The sequence below is a fragment of the Dunckerocampus dactyliophorus genome, chromosome 2 (assembly GCF_027744805.1).
Source record: "Dunckerocampus dactyliophorus isolate RoL2022-P2 chromosome 2, RoL_Ddac_1.1, whole genome shotgun sequence".
Taxonomy (NCBI): Eukaryota; Metazoa; Chordata; class Actinopteri; order Syngnathiformes; family Syngnathidae; genus Dunckerocampus; species Dunckerocampus dactyliophorus.
This window is the reverse complement of record NC_072820.1, coordinates 35,007,496-35,022,381: the sequence shown is the minus strand read 5'-3', so window position 1 is coordinate 35,022,381 and position 14,886 is coordinate 35,007,496. Positions and strand designations below refer to the sequence as shown.

Genomic DNA, 14,886 nt, shown 5'->3' with positions numbered 1-14,886 from the left:
TGAGAGGATGGTGACAGTCCACTGGTCTCGGGATTTGAAAACGAACAACCACAAGTAGACATTTTGGAGACTCTTAACTGAGCTGTATTTTACCACTTTTTGTCTAAATGTCTTTGTCATGTTCTGGCTTGTGGTGTTGTGGCGGCGCCCGCAGGAGTTGACAGATGAGACCCAAAGTGCAGGTAAAGGTATATTTTTAATTAATATGGCTGCTATGCAGCAGAAGGAATCCAACACGAGCTGTTCTATGACAATGCTCCGAAGCAGACAGAAGCCACAGGCTCAATTAAATAATCAAACACAGAATGAGAAGCAGGTGCATCGGGGCGGACAGTAAAGGTGGAAGAACACAGAATGGAACAACACAGGAAGTTACTCCAAAATAAGGGTCTGAAACGGGAACTAAGGCATAGAAAGGGAACAAAAACACACTGTCATGTGGGCTAACTCACGGATCGTGACAGTCTTTGTGGTACCAATTACTGTAAAGGGTGGCGCTAGACACTGCTGTCTGTTGATTAGTCACCTCAGAATTAAGACTTCCATGGAGAATTGAATGGAAAGAACACACATATGCCCTTGTTTACTGTGTTCTTTAGTTAATTCAAATGTGAAAATGCTGCATGTGACTCAGAGTGATTCTTCCTGAGGTGTGACATTGGGTTAGAAGTACGGTTGTCCCTCGTTCATAGCGGTTAATTGGTTCCAGGTGCAACTGCGTTAAATGAATTTCTGTGATCTAGGATTCAATGTTAATCAATTTAATATTTTTGTAAACCCGTTTATGACTTTCTAAATGTAGTTTTTAACATTATCAGAGCCCTGTAGAAATGAAATACCTTATACACAAATACCTGAAACAACTTTACACTCCTATTATTCATTGTTTACACCATATTGCAGCTATGCTGCAGGGACTCGAGACGGCCAGCGAGCTAACCAGTTAGCCTCAGATTTATTTCTTCTAAACTTGACACAAGATGGGAGGAGAACTTTTTTTCCACTCTATCATGCCGGACATGCCATGGCTGACTTCATGCAGTGTTAAGGTAATGTAATGTCTCAATTTTTGGTGTCATTACTGCCGCCTAGTGACCAGAATCACTTGTATTTCAGTATGTTTTAACTAATAATAGACCTTTGTCTATACAAAACAGCGATAGTTAATTAATTAATTAATTCCTGAAAAAATGTTATATAGTGAGGGAGCGATAATGGCACCGTGATATTGCAAGGGATGACTGTATTGATGCAAGATGCCTGTACTGACGTCATGATCTGCGTGACAGGTTTGACTTTTTTTTTGTTTGGTTCTGGTTTTCTGTTTGGTGCAATTTGCAGCTGCTTTGTAGAGTCTGGGACACATGTGCAGTGGTACCTGTTACATCACTGTAGTAGATTAAAGGTAACAGAAGTTAGCTGAGCAGGTTTTGAAAAATATGTCAGTTTTTATTTTTCTCAAGCTGCCTCCCAGGGGAGGTTTGTCTCACCCTGGTTCAGACAGAAATGGTAACATTTTTGTTTTCAAAAACAGACACTTTTTGTGTTTAGAGTCTCATGTTCATGCCCAATGCTTCCCCACCCCCAACCCCCACCCCACCCCCCATCTCACATCCATGTCGTGGTAGAATTTCATATAAGTAAAATCCCAGGGGGATGATTGAAATATTAATTTACTTAGATGCAAAGATAACCGTGAATAATACTCAGTACAAATATGACAGAAGGCGCATAGAAATGCCAGCGAACATGCAGATTGCATCACTTCATTAATTCACACACACATGCACAAATGCAGAGCCACAATGCGGATGGTTGTTGCAGGCATGAGTGTTGATGTGATGTGCGCAGTCAGTGGCACATGTGGCTGTGAGCTGTTGGAGCGCGCATGCAGCCGTGGGGGCCTGGCTGGTGGCTTGCGGGAAGGAGGAAACAAAAAAAAATCTCCCAGTGTGCTGCTGATTGATCGCTCTCTCATGATGCCAGCTTTCATCCTCTCTTTTCATCCTCACATTGGAAAACTCTTCACCTCACGATAAACGTGATGCTGGATGACCCTCCACACAGGAGCTTCTATGCATACTTTGTGTATGTTGAGGATAATGGTGAACAAGTTGTTCTCAGCAGCAGCAGCAGCAGTAGCCCTGTGGCTGTTTGCTTATGTGAGCAGTATGGTGCTGTATAGATGTGTGGAGGTTATAGGTTAGCTGACAGAGATTGAAGGAGTATCTATGTGATGCCTCTATTCCCTCCTCCTCTTTTAGCTCCTTCACTTTAAATTAGACTCATGCCAGAAGCACGAAGCCCCCCATCTCCCCACATCCTTGTAAATCCATAACTCTCATTATTTCCATGTCAGTCACTGTTCGTCCACCTGTGGCGCACATGTGAGGATGCTTTCCCTTCTACATTCTACGCACAATACTCCCCACAGCGGGCTTCATTCACCTTTAAATAGCGTCCGACTGACAGTACAGTGCAAGCACTACTGTAGTTGAGAGTAGAGGAGAGCCAGCGTATCACTCACACTAACAGCCTGTCAATTAAGGCAAAGTCAGGGATGAGTAAACTTCCGTGTGTGTGATGTTGTGACAGCTGTTGCGCCTGTTAAATTTAAACATAATGCAGCATCCTTGTGGATGTTATCTGCCTTTGTCTGCATTGTTCCCTCACTGAATAGACATGCAAATAGATTGAACAGCATAGATGACGTTACCACAACCAAGGTGAGGATTAGGAACTAACATTGGCAACGCAATGGTGACTTACCTCAAAGCAAGTGTGGAACTCCTCATAAAAAAAGAAGAGGAAGAGGGGATTCCAGTGCAGAGCAGTGTGGGAGATGGACTAACAGGTGGCGAAGAGAGGAGCGCAGAGTAGATGGAGGAGGAGGGAGAGGAGGGAGGACTCGCAGGACCGAGCGGGCTCAATGTTTATCATTAAATATTAAATGCACCAATAGTTGAAGTTATGTTGAAAACGAGCAGCAGAGGGGAGTTATGAGAGCGACATGCTGGAGGAGGAGGAACAGGAGGATGGTGGAAGTGAAAGGGAGAGAGAAAGAGGGAGAGGGAATTTATTCCTTGATAGTCTGGAGTGCATGTGACTGTTCACACACACGCGCTATAATAATATGAGTGCACACACATGCTTGTTACAAAGGAGGACATATTAAGCCTTCACTCATTGAAACACTTGACGTTTATTATTCGAGTCATTTGCAGTACATTAAAACACTTTGGTTGGTCTAACCCTAAAATACCCGACCCTAAGTCCTAACTCTAACTTAAATCCTAACGCAAACACTATCCCTCACCCTACCCCCCAAATCCTAAATCCTGACATCCTAACTACAGTATAGCCCTATCGTAAATCCACTAACCCTCAAGCCTAACTGTACTCACTAATGCTTAAACCTAACCCTCATTTCAACCTGAATCCTAAATATTAACCCTAATCCCCTCAACCTAAAACATAGTTCTATCATATCCTAACCCTGTAATATAATTCTACTCACCTGAACCCTAAACCATGTCACTAACCCAAACCCTCAATCCTAACTCTACCTCTAATGCTTAAACCTAACCCCGATCGCAATCAGAATCCCAATCCGCTAACCCCAATCCGCTAACCCCAATCGTAACCCTAACCTGAATCCTACCCCTTACACTATCCGGCCTAAGCATAAGTCCAAACCAAACCACACTCATCAAAATTAAATTTTTTTTGTCCCTATTTGAGAGTTGTTTCCCCAGTATGGAGATAAGATCATCTCAGTACCCACAAATACATACACAAAAACACACATGTATGCACACAGACACAATTTATCTCCAGCCTAAATTAAACATTTCTCAGCTCATTAAATGATTCAATCACCCAGTAAATTTCTAATTAATATGCACACACATTCTGTTTGTTTTTAAAAATGTGGTCAATTAAAATTTGACCAGCACATGAAAGCAACTCACTAGAAGGTGGCGATTTGTACTACTTGATTATTATAATTTGGAATAAGTTTGACAGAAAATGACAATGTTCTTGAAATTTCTTGTTGAAAACAAACTCAACTGAACACGATGGCCTTTTAACCAAATGTAATCTCGTTCTCTGTATTGTGTAACAGTTCTGCCATATAATTAGACCAACAGTTCTTGAGTCAGCGTCAGCGTGACAGACAAGTGGAAACATGCTATTTCGCATCCACCGAGGCCACCAAATTGGCACTGGCTCTTTTCTTCTTATTTTCTCCTCTTTATGACAGTCTTTCTGTTAATTCCCCAGTTTTTGCTTCCTTGTCTATCAAATGTATGGCAGTTTTAGTTATATTACTAAACACACGCACACACAAGCTAGATATAAATACCCACACATGCTCAAACACACACACACACACACCAGTCATGTATGCTCTGGTTACATTAAGTTGATGCCATGGCACTGACATGCATGACTGCATTAACATGTTGGTGTAATGTGAAAAACCCTCCAGAGCAAAATGACTGCCACTCTTTCACACATACACTTAAAACTATGTTGAACATGTTCATATTTACTGGCCTCCCTCTTTTTTCATGCTCTTCATCATCTTATCTCCTCCGCTGTGGTTTGTCTGCCGCTTTATAAAGAGTGAAAGTCTCATTACAAATGCACAGCGTGTGGAAGTGCCCATTTGGGGGACAAATAGACTATATGTACATTTTTATTTAAAAAATGAATATTTGTTAAAGTAATGGTAGACGTGCCACAGTTTCATTGCAATTCATACATGTATGCCTTTGTATTGCTGTAGTAGTCAAATTTCAAAACCATTTTGTATAGATAAATATGAATTCGTACTGCATCCAACATGTAATAATTACATTATTTATCACATGTGGTGAAATGTATATCAACATTAAAAAAGGTAGTGATAATTGTTTATATTGTCTAGTACTTTTAGCAATTAGCTGAAGCACCACTCCTGTATTTGAGTGCCACATGGTGGCGAGCAATCAAAAAGTGATGAAAATGTGACATGGGGATTTAATTCGGTGGCACTTACAGCAAAAACTTGTGTTTCAGCCACAACAGCAGAAAACACAATTATTATTAGAATTATTTGCCTGCGGGACCGGTGATCAGAGAGGGTAAACTAAATGCTTCTTTGTGCGTCACTGTGAGGCAACAAATTGCAGAATTATGTGAGCAAACTGTTTTCTGCACGTGCACTTCAACCATGCATGGCACCTTGGAGCATTACAACATCATTTGGAAAACTGTCATTGGCAGGAATGTGTACTTTCAGTAGAGGCCTCACTATTTTTGACTGTACTTGATATTTTTATAGCTATATAGCTACCTTTGTTGTGTTTTTGTTTTACCAAAATCATCATACTCGTGACCCTAGTGAGGACAAGCAGTATAGAAAATGGGTGTCTTATCACTTATCACTTGCCTGTCTTGTAACTTGTCTTTATTAATACAGTCATATTTGTAGGTATTTTTGTCTGTGACAAATACACCGCATGGAGGCGCTGTTGTAGAACCCCAAAGTTGACCCCATAAGTCAGATAGACTTGAAATTTCTCACAGCTCAACATGCGGTACAATTTTTTTGCTGTATAAATGTTTTGCCAAATTTGGCACATTGAGGGGACTGAGAAACACATGTCTGTAAAATGTGAGTACAATTCGGGTGAAACGGGCCGGACTTAGCAACTAATTGTCCAAAGCCATTTGTCTAATACAGGGGTCGCCAACCCGTCTATCGTGAGCTAGTAGTCAATCTTTGGGAAGAATATTTAGAAAAAAAAATTATTATCACATTAGTGCCCTCACCTCCCGGAGAGCACACATTTTGTCCACTGAAGACGCCCGTACGCCTCGCCGTTATCCAGGCAACAACCCACAGGCCCCGGCAAGGAGCCCAGTCCCCAAATCTAGCCGGTACACTAGTACACCGGCTCACCTCGTACACCGACCCCCTTCCCCACACGCACACACCGCACTAGAAAAAAGTCACGCAAGAGAGGGAGAGAGTGACAGAGAGCTGCAGTGATGTGCCTGCGCACACAACAGTGATTATTGCACGTTAATAGGGCTAAAAATATGCTTTTGCTCCCTCAAAGTTAAGGCACAAATATAACTCCATAGATGTGCACCTCCAAAAAATTTCCTTAGCTGTGACGATGCTGCTCGTTGACTGTTGTAGCGCTTTGACCAGCCCCTCTCTCCTCAATCTGCATCGCTCGCCCACTACACTGATCTAACAAGCCAAATAGTTGTGGTTTGCTCATGGAGCCGACGCCAGCCCAACCCCGATCGATCGATCACAAGACCCGATTGGACCCCTAGCTGGTGGGACAACTTTCACAAACATGTCGGTATTTTGGCAGAAGGGCGTAGGAATGTTAACATGGCAAGAAGCTTGAGATTGCGTTTGACTGAGCTGCTTCGTCCACACATTGAAAGATTCCCTGTTATATTTTCCTGCTTTGTTCTGCATAACTACTGTTGTGGAGGTAAGTAAACAAGGACAATTTGCCAGACACACAGTTATTTCAGCAATGCTCGCCTCGCAGCCGATGGAGTATTTTCTTGATCGATAAAATGAACTACACTTCTCAGCATTGTAGTGATAATCAACATCTACATCTACATCTAAATTTTTACATGTTGATGGAAATTATGTCATCGGCGCCTCTGATTGGTTAAAATTGCCTTAATAGTCCATGGCTGCAGCAACCCCTTACTTTGGCATGTGCATGACAGCCTTCATATGCGTATTAGTGTGGACAGAAATAGTTTTAACACGTCACCATGTGGAGATATTTTTGACACCGGAGAGGGGCAAATTAAAAAAAAATATTGTGTGGACACAGCCTCAGTATTAATAAACAAAATACTTTCATAGTTAGAGTACAGAAATGTTTTTAACATCCATTATTACAGCCCTGTAAATGTGAAATAACAACCCTATAGTCACTTTTACACTCCTATTGTTCTTTGTGTACACCACAACACTAATGCGGAGGCTGCGGGATCACTGCAGGGCCACAAGAGACGGTCATTGCTCATAGCATATAGCAAGCTACCAAGCTAACTAGTTAGCCTACAGGTAATTTTTTCTAAACTTAAGAACATGTTTCAAACGGAGTGGGGAAGAAGGACAAAGTAAGAAGCCAAAAACGTACCACTTCCGCGCAGAATGGGAGAACCTTTTTTCACTCTGTCATGTCGGAAGTAAACTAATCAAATCTAAGGTAAAGTCTCATCAATGTAACGCCTAGTGACCAGAATACTGCATGTGACTTACCTTTCAATATTTTTGGACTAATATTTTTGGCCATACACCACAAAACAGCAATCATTTGTTAATTCATTTTTGAAAAACCGCGATAGAGTGACTGAGCAATGTTCAAACCGTGATGTAGCGAGGGACAACAGTATTTGCTGCAACCAGTAGAGGCACAGTTGATTCAGTTTCAGCTGGTTTGCTGTCAGCCAAACAAGGGCACATCTCCTCTAGGCAGCATTATACTGCTCATTTGGACACTGGTATCAAAACAGGAGCTCAGAACAATCAGAGAGAGCGAATATATATATTTTTTAATTATAATTGTCCGTCAAGGAAATTGAGTCAACTGTCCATTCCTAGTAAATGACAGCAAAATAAGGCTGTGAAGTTGCATTAGATGTCAAATTGTGCTCATTTCATAGCGACTGTTGCAAGGGTGGAATCATATCATTGATGGATGGCCACAATAAAAGAGACGAACTGAGCTGCTCTGAAGGTTCTCATTTGTTTGCCGTCTACCTGAAAGCCATCATGCAGGAATCGTCTAGAAATCTCTCCAGTGGCGCTCTCATACACATGAAATACACCACATTTTCATATAGTGGAGATGTATCAGTGTGTTACAATGAATAATTCCCTTGTCCTTTTAAATGCTAGATGGGGAAATTACCTCACTCTGAATCTCGCTGTGTGCTGAGCTGAGAGCCTTGCAACCACTCAGAAATAAACGCGGCAGAGGTTGTGCTGCCCAGAGGTGTAACCGATTGGAGAGGAGGAATGTGCATCCTTTGAATTAAAATTAAAGTTGAAGAGGGGTCTAGAAAAGGAGAAGGGAAAAGCACTGGTTTAATTTCTCGTACATCTTTCTGCCTTTTGCCGTCCAATAGAATAGTTTCAACAGAAACAGCAGTCTTTGTTACTTTGATTTTGTTCAGTGACCTTACTATGGTACAACAAATAATTGTGCATGCTGTCTGTGACAAGTGATTCATTGTTTGCGTCCCAGCAGCTAACATGACAGTTTTGTGGCATTTTACAAAGACAAATGGAAAGCAATTAGCCTTATAAAGTATTCTGCTGAGAGGATGCCTTTTCTTGGTGGATAGTATTAGCATTATACTTACAAAGTGCTGACATAGATTGTATTTCTTCCACACCAGAAGCTATACTGTGTTTTGTCATATTTAATTCAGCAAAAACATGTTAGTTATCTTACTGTGCATCATGTATTTCCATAACATCCACATGTCCTGTACATAAACTACTGATGAAGAACGCAACACGTTCCTGCTTGATGTAGCATCTATGACAATTGTCGATACAATAAAAAACAACCCATAACCCATTTTGGGGTGCCGACCCTCGGTTTGGGGTTGATGTAATTGTCCTTAGAGACAACAGCAGGCTGCTAACACATACAAATATGATAATAGCCTGTGTGCAAAAGGAGAATAGCATTGCAAAGTCATCACCAGAGTGCTATTTCACTAGGAAAAACAACTGAAAGCACTGCTTGGAAACCAATTTTAGCATCATCAGGAGGATCCCAGAAAAGCTCATTTGACTTTTACGCCATCAAATTTCAATTGCAACAGAAGTAAAACTGTAATAGACAAAGTACAGTATAAAGGGATATTGCATTTGTTTTTTTTACTTTTTCACAGCTTGTCATTAGATTGCCAATTGGGAATGGGAATGTTTTCCAGATTCCCCCTCTGTATTTAAATGTGCAAACTTTCCAGTAGCGACGGTTTAAATTGCTAAAATGTTCTTTTAAAATGAGAGCATGGCATTCTTTCTTGGCGTCACAAAAGGGCATACATACAGCCCGAGGTGATGTGCAGCCACAACAACGTGGATATGCACAAAAAAAAAAACTGGAAAGGCCATTTTGGACAAAGCATGTTTTTCACTCAGTCGCCTTCATAAAGGTATTATACATAGACCTTTTAATTAATTCACAATACCCTGAAATCAAGACTTTTTCAAGTGAGCATTGTGTTGCAGCTTTCAGTCCAAGATGCCATAGCTGCACACCAACAATGATAATAAGACATTCCTACCTTTGCATGTTTGTGTGTGTGTGTGTGTGCGTGTGTGTGTGTGTGTGTGTGTGTGTGTGTGTGTGTGAGAGAGAGAGTGAGTGACACATTTCTGTTTGAAGCTTTATAAGGAAATAACACAAAATGATATCACGCTGTCAGATTAAAGGATGAACATTAGCAGGAATGTATGCCATAGAAGTAAAAATCTTTCAAGTAGTTCATTGGAGTTGTGTAGTATAACTGACTTTTAAGATTTTGTATGAATGAACAGTGGTCAGTGGACATTTTTTTGAAGTGTAACATGACCACAGAATAAAGAAGATAAGCTCATAGAAGCTTTTACTGGAAATCTTTAAAGCAGAAGTAAAGGGTAGTTGGCTGTTAATGTTACTCGGGGGACACATGTACAGGTTTGAGGTACACTTTACTTTTAAGCTACTACCATGGTACATCGTTTTTTGTTATTAATTCGTTGCAAAAGGTCAGACAAAAACCCAAGCAATTATTTTTCCCATAGGAAATAAAGTGACATGCAGATTTTCAAGCCGTAGGCCGGCCTAGGAGGTTCTTTGTCAGGTCAAACAAACTCTACGGACGCTTACGTTTTTTTCAGGTTGCAAGATAATCTTACGCACTTTGTACGTCTTCATGCTTCGTCCGTATGGCCAATATGTGTCTTTCGTGCGATTTACTGGTGTCAGGTTTGGGCAAAATGTAATTTTTTTTGTACCTTGCACTTACGGACTCCTATGTGTGTCATGCGCCACACGTGCACCCCACATACGTAATTAGTTCAGATATTTCATACATCCTCCGTGTCGAGATCTTGCTCCTTTATGGTCACCACAACTACGTTCTCCACGAGCAAAAAAAAAAAATGCACCGCTTTGGGGAATGCCTAAAATCGCACGGCCAAAAAATTGTACATCCGGTTGTGACCTAGGCTTAAGTCACCAGTGTGTAGCGTGCTTTGTTTGGGCCTTAGATTCCGCGGAATGATACTGTACATGGTAAACGGACTCGTTTGTTACGCGCAATCTTGTACAATAACAGAGACTGTGTACAAAAACCGAGGCAAAATTTTCATCAAAACCGAATCATACGAAAGCTGCATTTGAAAACTAAGACTGTCTCTTGAACACAAAGAAGCTAGGCTAATTCAGCTACAGTATGTGCAAAATGCTTTGTTTCACAGGATGTTTTGAAAATAAGCTTGAATCATTTTGAATCACAGCTCTAAAAAGTACTAACACAATAGGTTCGGTGTCCAGGCTGGTCCTAAGACCACTAAAGTACCAGAGTTTGTGTCCCCACGGCAAGAACAGATACCATATGTTATTCTCTTTTATAAGCCAGTGTACCTTCACAAGAATTTACAACAGGGGGCACCAGGTGGCTCCCACAACCACATGAGGTGCCCGCAAGCCTGCTTTTCATTCAGGTTTTCAGTTAATAATGAAAGAACAGTAGAAAGAAATGCATTCTGAAATACAAAATGTGAGTTGTGGACGCCAGCATTTTGTTAATGTTCTGGTAAAACAAGCATATTCGCTTTGTTTGGGTTTAAAATAAGCTCTGAAAATAAATGTTACAAAAATGTGTAGCTCTTGGCCATTTTCATTTTGTAAAAGTAGCTCTCACAAGGAAAAACGTCCATCCATCCATCCATTTTCTATGTCGCTTATCCTCATTAGGGTCGCGGGGCATGCTGGAGCCTATGGCGGCAGGCGGGGTACACCCTGGACTGGTCGCCAGCCAATCGCAGGGCAAGAGATTATTATAAAAGGAAAAAGTGGCTGCTTTTAGTGAGAGAATGAGGAATAAATAAACCAAAGGCACAACAAACAACTGCTTAAATTCAGTGAGGCGCAGAACATTACTAGCATCTTATTATTCAGTAGATAGTGTGAATGTTGCTGCTTTAAGGTAAACCCCGAATGCAAAAGTCATAATTAAAGGTCACATGACGTCAGAGCCGTTTTATCCTCTTGTTGTCTTCTTTCTACACTGGATGGCCAATTTAAAACCTTCATTAATGCTAGAGGCAATGTTATATAGTAAGTCAGATTTTAACCAGTCTTAACTGTCATTCAAGTGTAAGAAGAATTTAACCACTGGTGAGGTTTCTGATCGGAGTAGGCACAATACGATTAACGTTAAGCTAGTGATGATGACTATTTCAGTGAGGACATCACAAAGAAGTCAAAGAAAACGTAAAACACTTGTGGAGTTTATCTTCAGATACATGCCAATGGTTTGGACGACAAGTTGTGTTTGACTTTTGAGGCATAGTTTAAAGTGCTAAACTTGTGTCATTAAAATGGTGTATTTATGCGAAAAAAGTTGTATGTTTTTGAGAATTCTTTTTCAAGTCAGATATTTTCAAGAATCGTAATCTCATGAGAATAAACTTGTACATATCTTTACGAAGGGCCACACGGTATTCTAGTGGTTAGCATGTTGGCCAACACAGTAACAGTCTGGAGATCAGGAAGACCTGGGTTTGATTTTCCATTGGGCATCTCTGTGTGGAGTTTGCATGTTCTCCCCGTGCATGCGTGGGTTTTCTGCAGGTACTCTGGTTTCCTCCCACGTTCCAAAAACATGCATGTTAGGTTAATTGGAGACTCTAAATAGTCCATAGGTATGAATGTGAGTGTGAATGGTTGTTTGTCTATATGTGCCCTGTGATTGGCTGGCCACCAGTCCAGGGTGTACCCCGCCTGTCGCCCCAAGTCAGCTGGGATAGGCTCCAGAATACCCCCGCGACCCTAAAAGAGGAAAAGCGGTATAGAAAATGGATGGATATCTTTACGAGAAAAAAGTTTCATATTTTCAAGAATAAGGTTTTCAATTTTTGAGAATTTTTTTTTAAGTCAGATATTTTCAAGAAAAATTTGTATTTGAGATACAAATCGTAATCTCACTAGAATAAGGTTGCACATATCTCTGCAGTTGTATATTTTAAAAAGATCGTCTATTTTTGAGGTGCTTTTTAAGTCAGATATTTAAGTCAGGAAAGTGTATATTAGAGGAAAAAAATCATAATCTCATGAGAATAAAGTTGTGCCTATCATTGTAAGAAAGACGGTGTATATTCACTAGATAAACAAGTGTTTTTGAGAAAAAAAAATTACAATCTCATGAGAATAAAGATGTACATATCTTTGCAAGAAGAAAGTTATTTTATATTCAAGAATAAGGTTTTGTATTTTTGAGGAAACGGTACATTTTTGAGAGATTTTTAAAGTCAGATATGTTCAAGAGCAATTTGTGCTCGAGATGAAAATCGTACTCTCACAACAATAAATTTGCACACATCTTTGCAAGAAAAAAGTTGTATAATAATTAGACGGTGAATTCAGATGCTTTCAACAAAAATGTACATTAGCGGAAAAAAACTGTAATCTCACGAGAATTAAGTTGTGCCTATCATTGCGAGAAAGTTGTGTATTTCCTAGAAAAAGGTGTATTTTTCAGAAAGAAAAGTGTTTTGGAGGAAAAATAGCAATCTTAAGAGGAGTAAGATGTTCAAATCTATGCGAGAAAAAATGATGATGGATATTTTTGAGAAATAAATCATATTATGAGGATAAAGTTGTAAATTTACAAGTGGAAATAAAGATCAGAGAAGCATTTTTGTTACTTTGTTAAAGTCATTTTTGTGGTGCTAAATTCCTCAAACAGAAAACAAATTTGTGTGAGGAAAGATTTCTTTTGGTCTTCCACAGTGATTGTTTATATTCCTGCCTTCAAGCTTGCTTGTACGAGTGTACATTTTGAGGCTATTTATGCTATAAAACTCTGCGTTAAATCCCCACAATGACAGCCTCCAATTGTTTTCCACCATCCAGTTGCTAGGCAACGCCGGAACTTGTAATAGAGCTGGGGTATCATAGGCCATGGTGGGGATGAGGGTGTGGATCGCTGTGATGAGGTTGGGAGGGTATTTTTGAGAAGCGGCGTCCTCTCGGGGTTTGAGGGTGGAAGACTGACGGAGACAGCAGGCTGTTAGCTCCGCCTCTGACAAGTCAGGCCTCTCATCAGGCATCGGGGGAGCCAAGAGTCAACATCATTTGTGACAAGAGCCTTGTCTCAGGTCAACACGCAATGACAGCAGTGTAGAAGGACGACATTTTTTAGTTCTTCATTTCTGGTTGTTCAAAATGGACTAATTACCACTACCAAGAAGGTTATGCTTTGTTGGAGTTTGTTTTTTTATTACTGTTTTAACTAGGATTTTACATGTGGGTTCACTTAATGTTGAGGTGCGAATCGACTCTTTAACGTTTTGTTAAAAAACAAATTATGTAAGTAACCCTGTTGTATTTAATGAGCAAAAAATGTATTTCTATAGTTATTGCATTTCATCCGATTTGAACACCATTTTCATAAAATTGGAGTTGTATACGCTAACTTCATTTTAGATAAATGCAATTGGGAACCTATTGTAGCACCATTGTTAAGTTTTGTAAATACTTTTTTCCCATTAAAAACGGCAAATTACAAAAATTAAATCAAGTTGAATGGAATCAGATTGAAAAGAGTAGAATTTAAAAAAAATAAATTCCAGGCAAGCGTGGACTGCCTGGAGTCCCTGTCACGGCTCAGCTGATGTGCCATCCCAACCACGCATGCCGTTCCGGCCATCCCCTGGAGGGGTCCCGCCAGCTCCGCCGAACATGCCGTCTCGACCGTCCCCTGGAGGGGCACCGCTGGTTCTGCCAGGCTTTCCGTCCTGTCCGTCCCCCGGAGGAGTTCTGCTGGTCTTGCCGGGCCTGACGTCCCCGGCCATCCCCTAATGTGTCTTGCTGGCTCCGTCAGGCGTGTCGTACCGGTTGACCCCAGAGAAGTCCCGTGGGGGACCCACCACCTGTCCTCCCACCACCCACTCCTCTTTTGACTTTGGACTTTTAGTACATCTGGGATCCATCCTTGAGGGGGGGTACTGTCATGCCCTGTATATTTGCTTGTGTGACAGTTTCGTTATTTTATCGTTTTGTGCAGTAGTTCTGGTTTCAGACTATTGTTTTGTATTTGCTTCCTGTTCTGTTTCGTTCAGTTCAGTTTCGCTTCGCCTTTACTTTCTTGTTCCAACACATCTGCTCCTCATTTCTATGTGATTATTTAGTTCTAAAATATAATGTTAGTAGCTTGTATCAGCCTATAGGATCAGTTTGGTCTGAGTTTGTGCAATTTTTGGTAGCCGGCAGTAGCCACCAAGCACAAACCAGCAAAGAAGGCTTTCTGCATGGCACTTAAAAAAAACAACACGATAATCACATGAAGATAAGAGTCTCTGGCTTGATAATGATCAGAAACATGTGCCAGCATATTAATGGACCTCTTCATTGCCCTGCTTCCCTGCAAAGAAAGCATACAGCCATCATTCATTTTTAAGGTCTGCCAAAACACGTGATCAGGTCTTCATTCACCTTCCTTTTGCCATCAGCCTTTATGCAGGTTAACAAATGAGCCACCCAAACACATTCACTGCCTTTGATGGCAGCTAAAAGTGGACGCATCAGCTGTGGGAATCAATATTCAACAGCTGCCCTTGTC

General features: G+C 40.8%; 1 protein-coding gene across 1 annotated transcript in view; it reads right to left on the bottom strand.

Moving 5' to 3' along the window:
* Window positions 1-3,005, bottom strand: part of LOC129195037 (double C2-like domain-containing protein alpha) — a 39,707-nt gene extending 36,702 nt beyond the window's left edge. Inside the window, exon 1 of the mRNA XM_054800741.1 lies at window positions 2,770-3,005. Coding sequence (XP_054656716.1) covers window positions 2,770-2,795 — 26 coding nt within the window. The 5' untranslated portion in view covers window positions 2,796-3,005. The remainder of the gene's footprint in view (window positions 1-2,769) is intronic.
* Window positions 3,006-14,886: the final 11,881 nt, after the last annotated feature.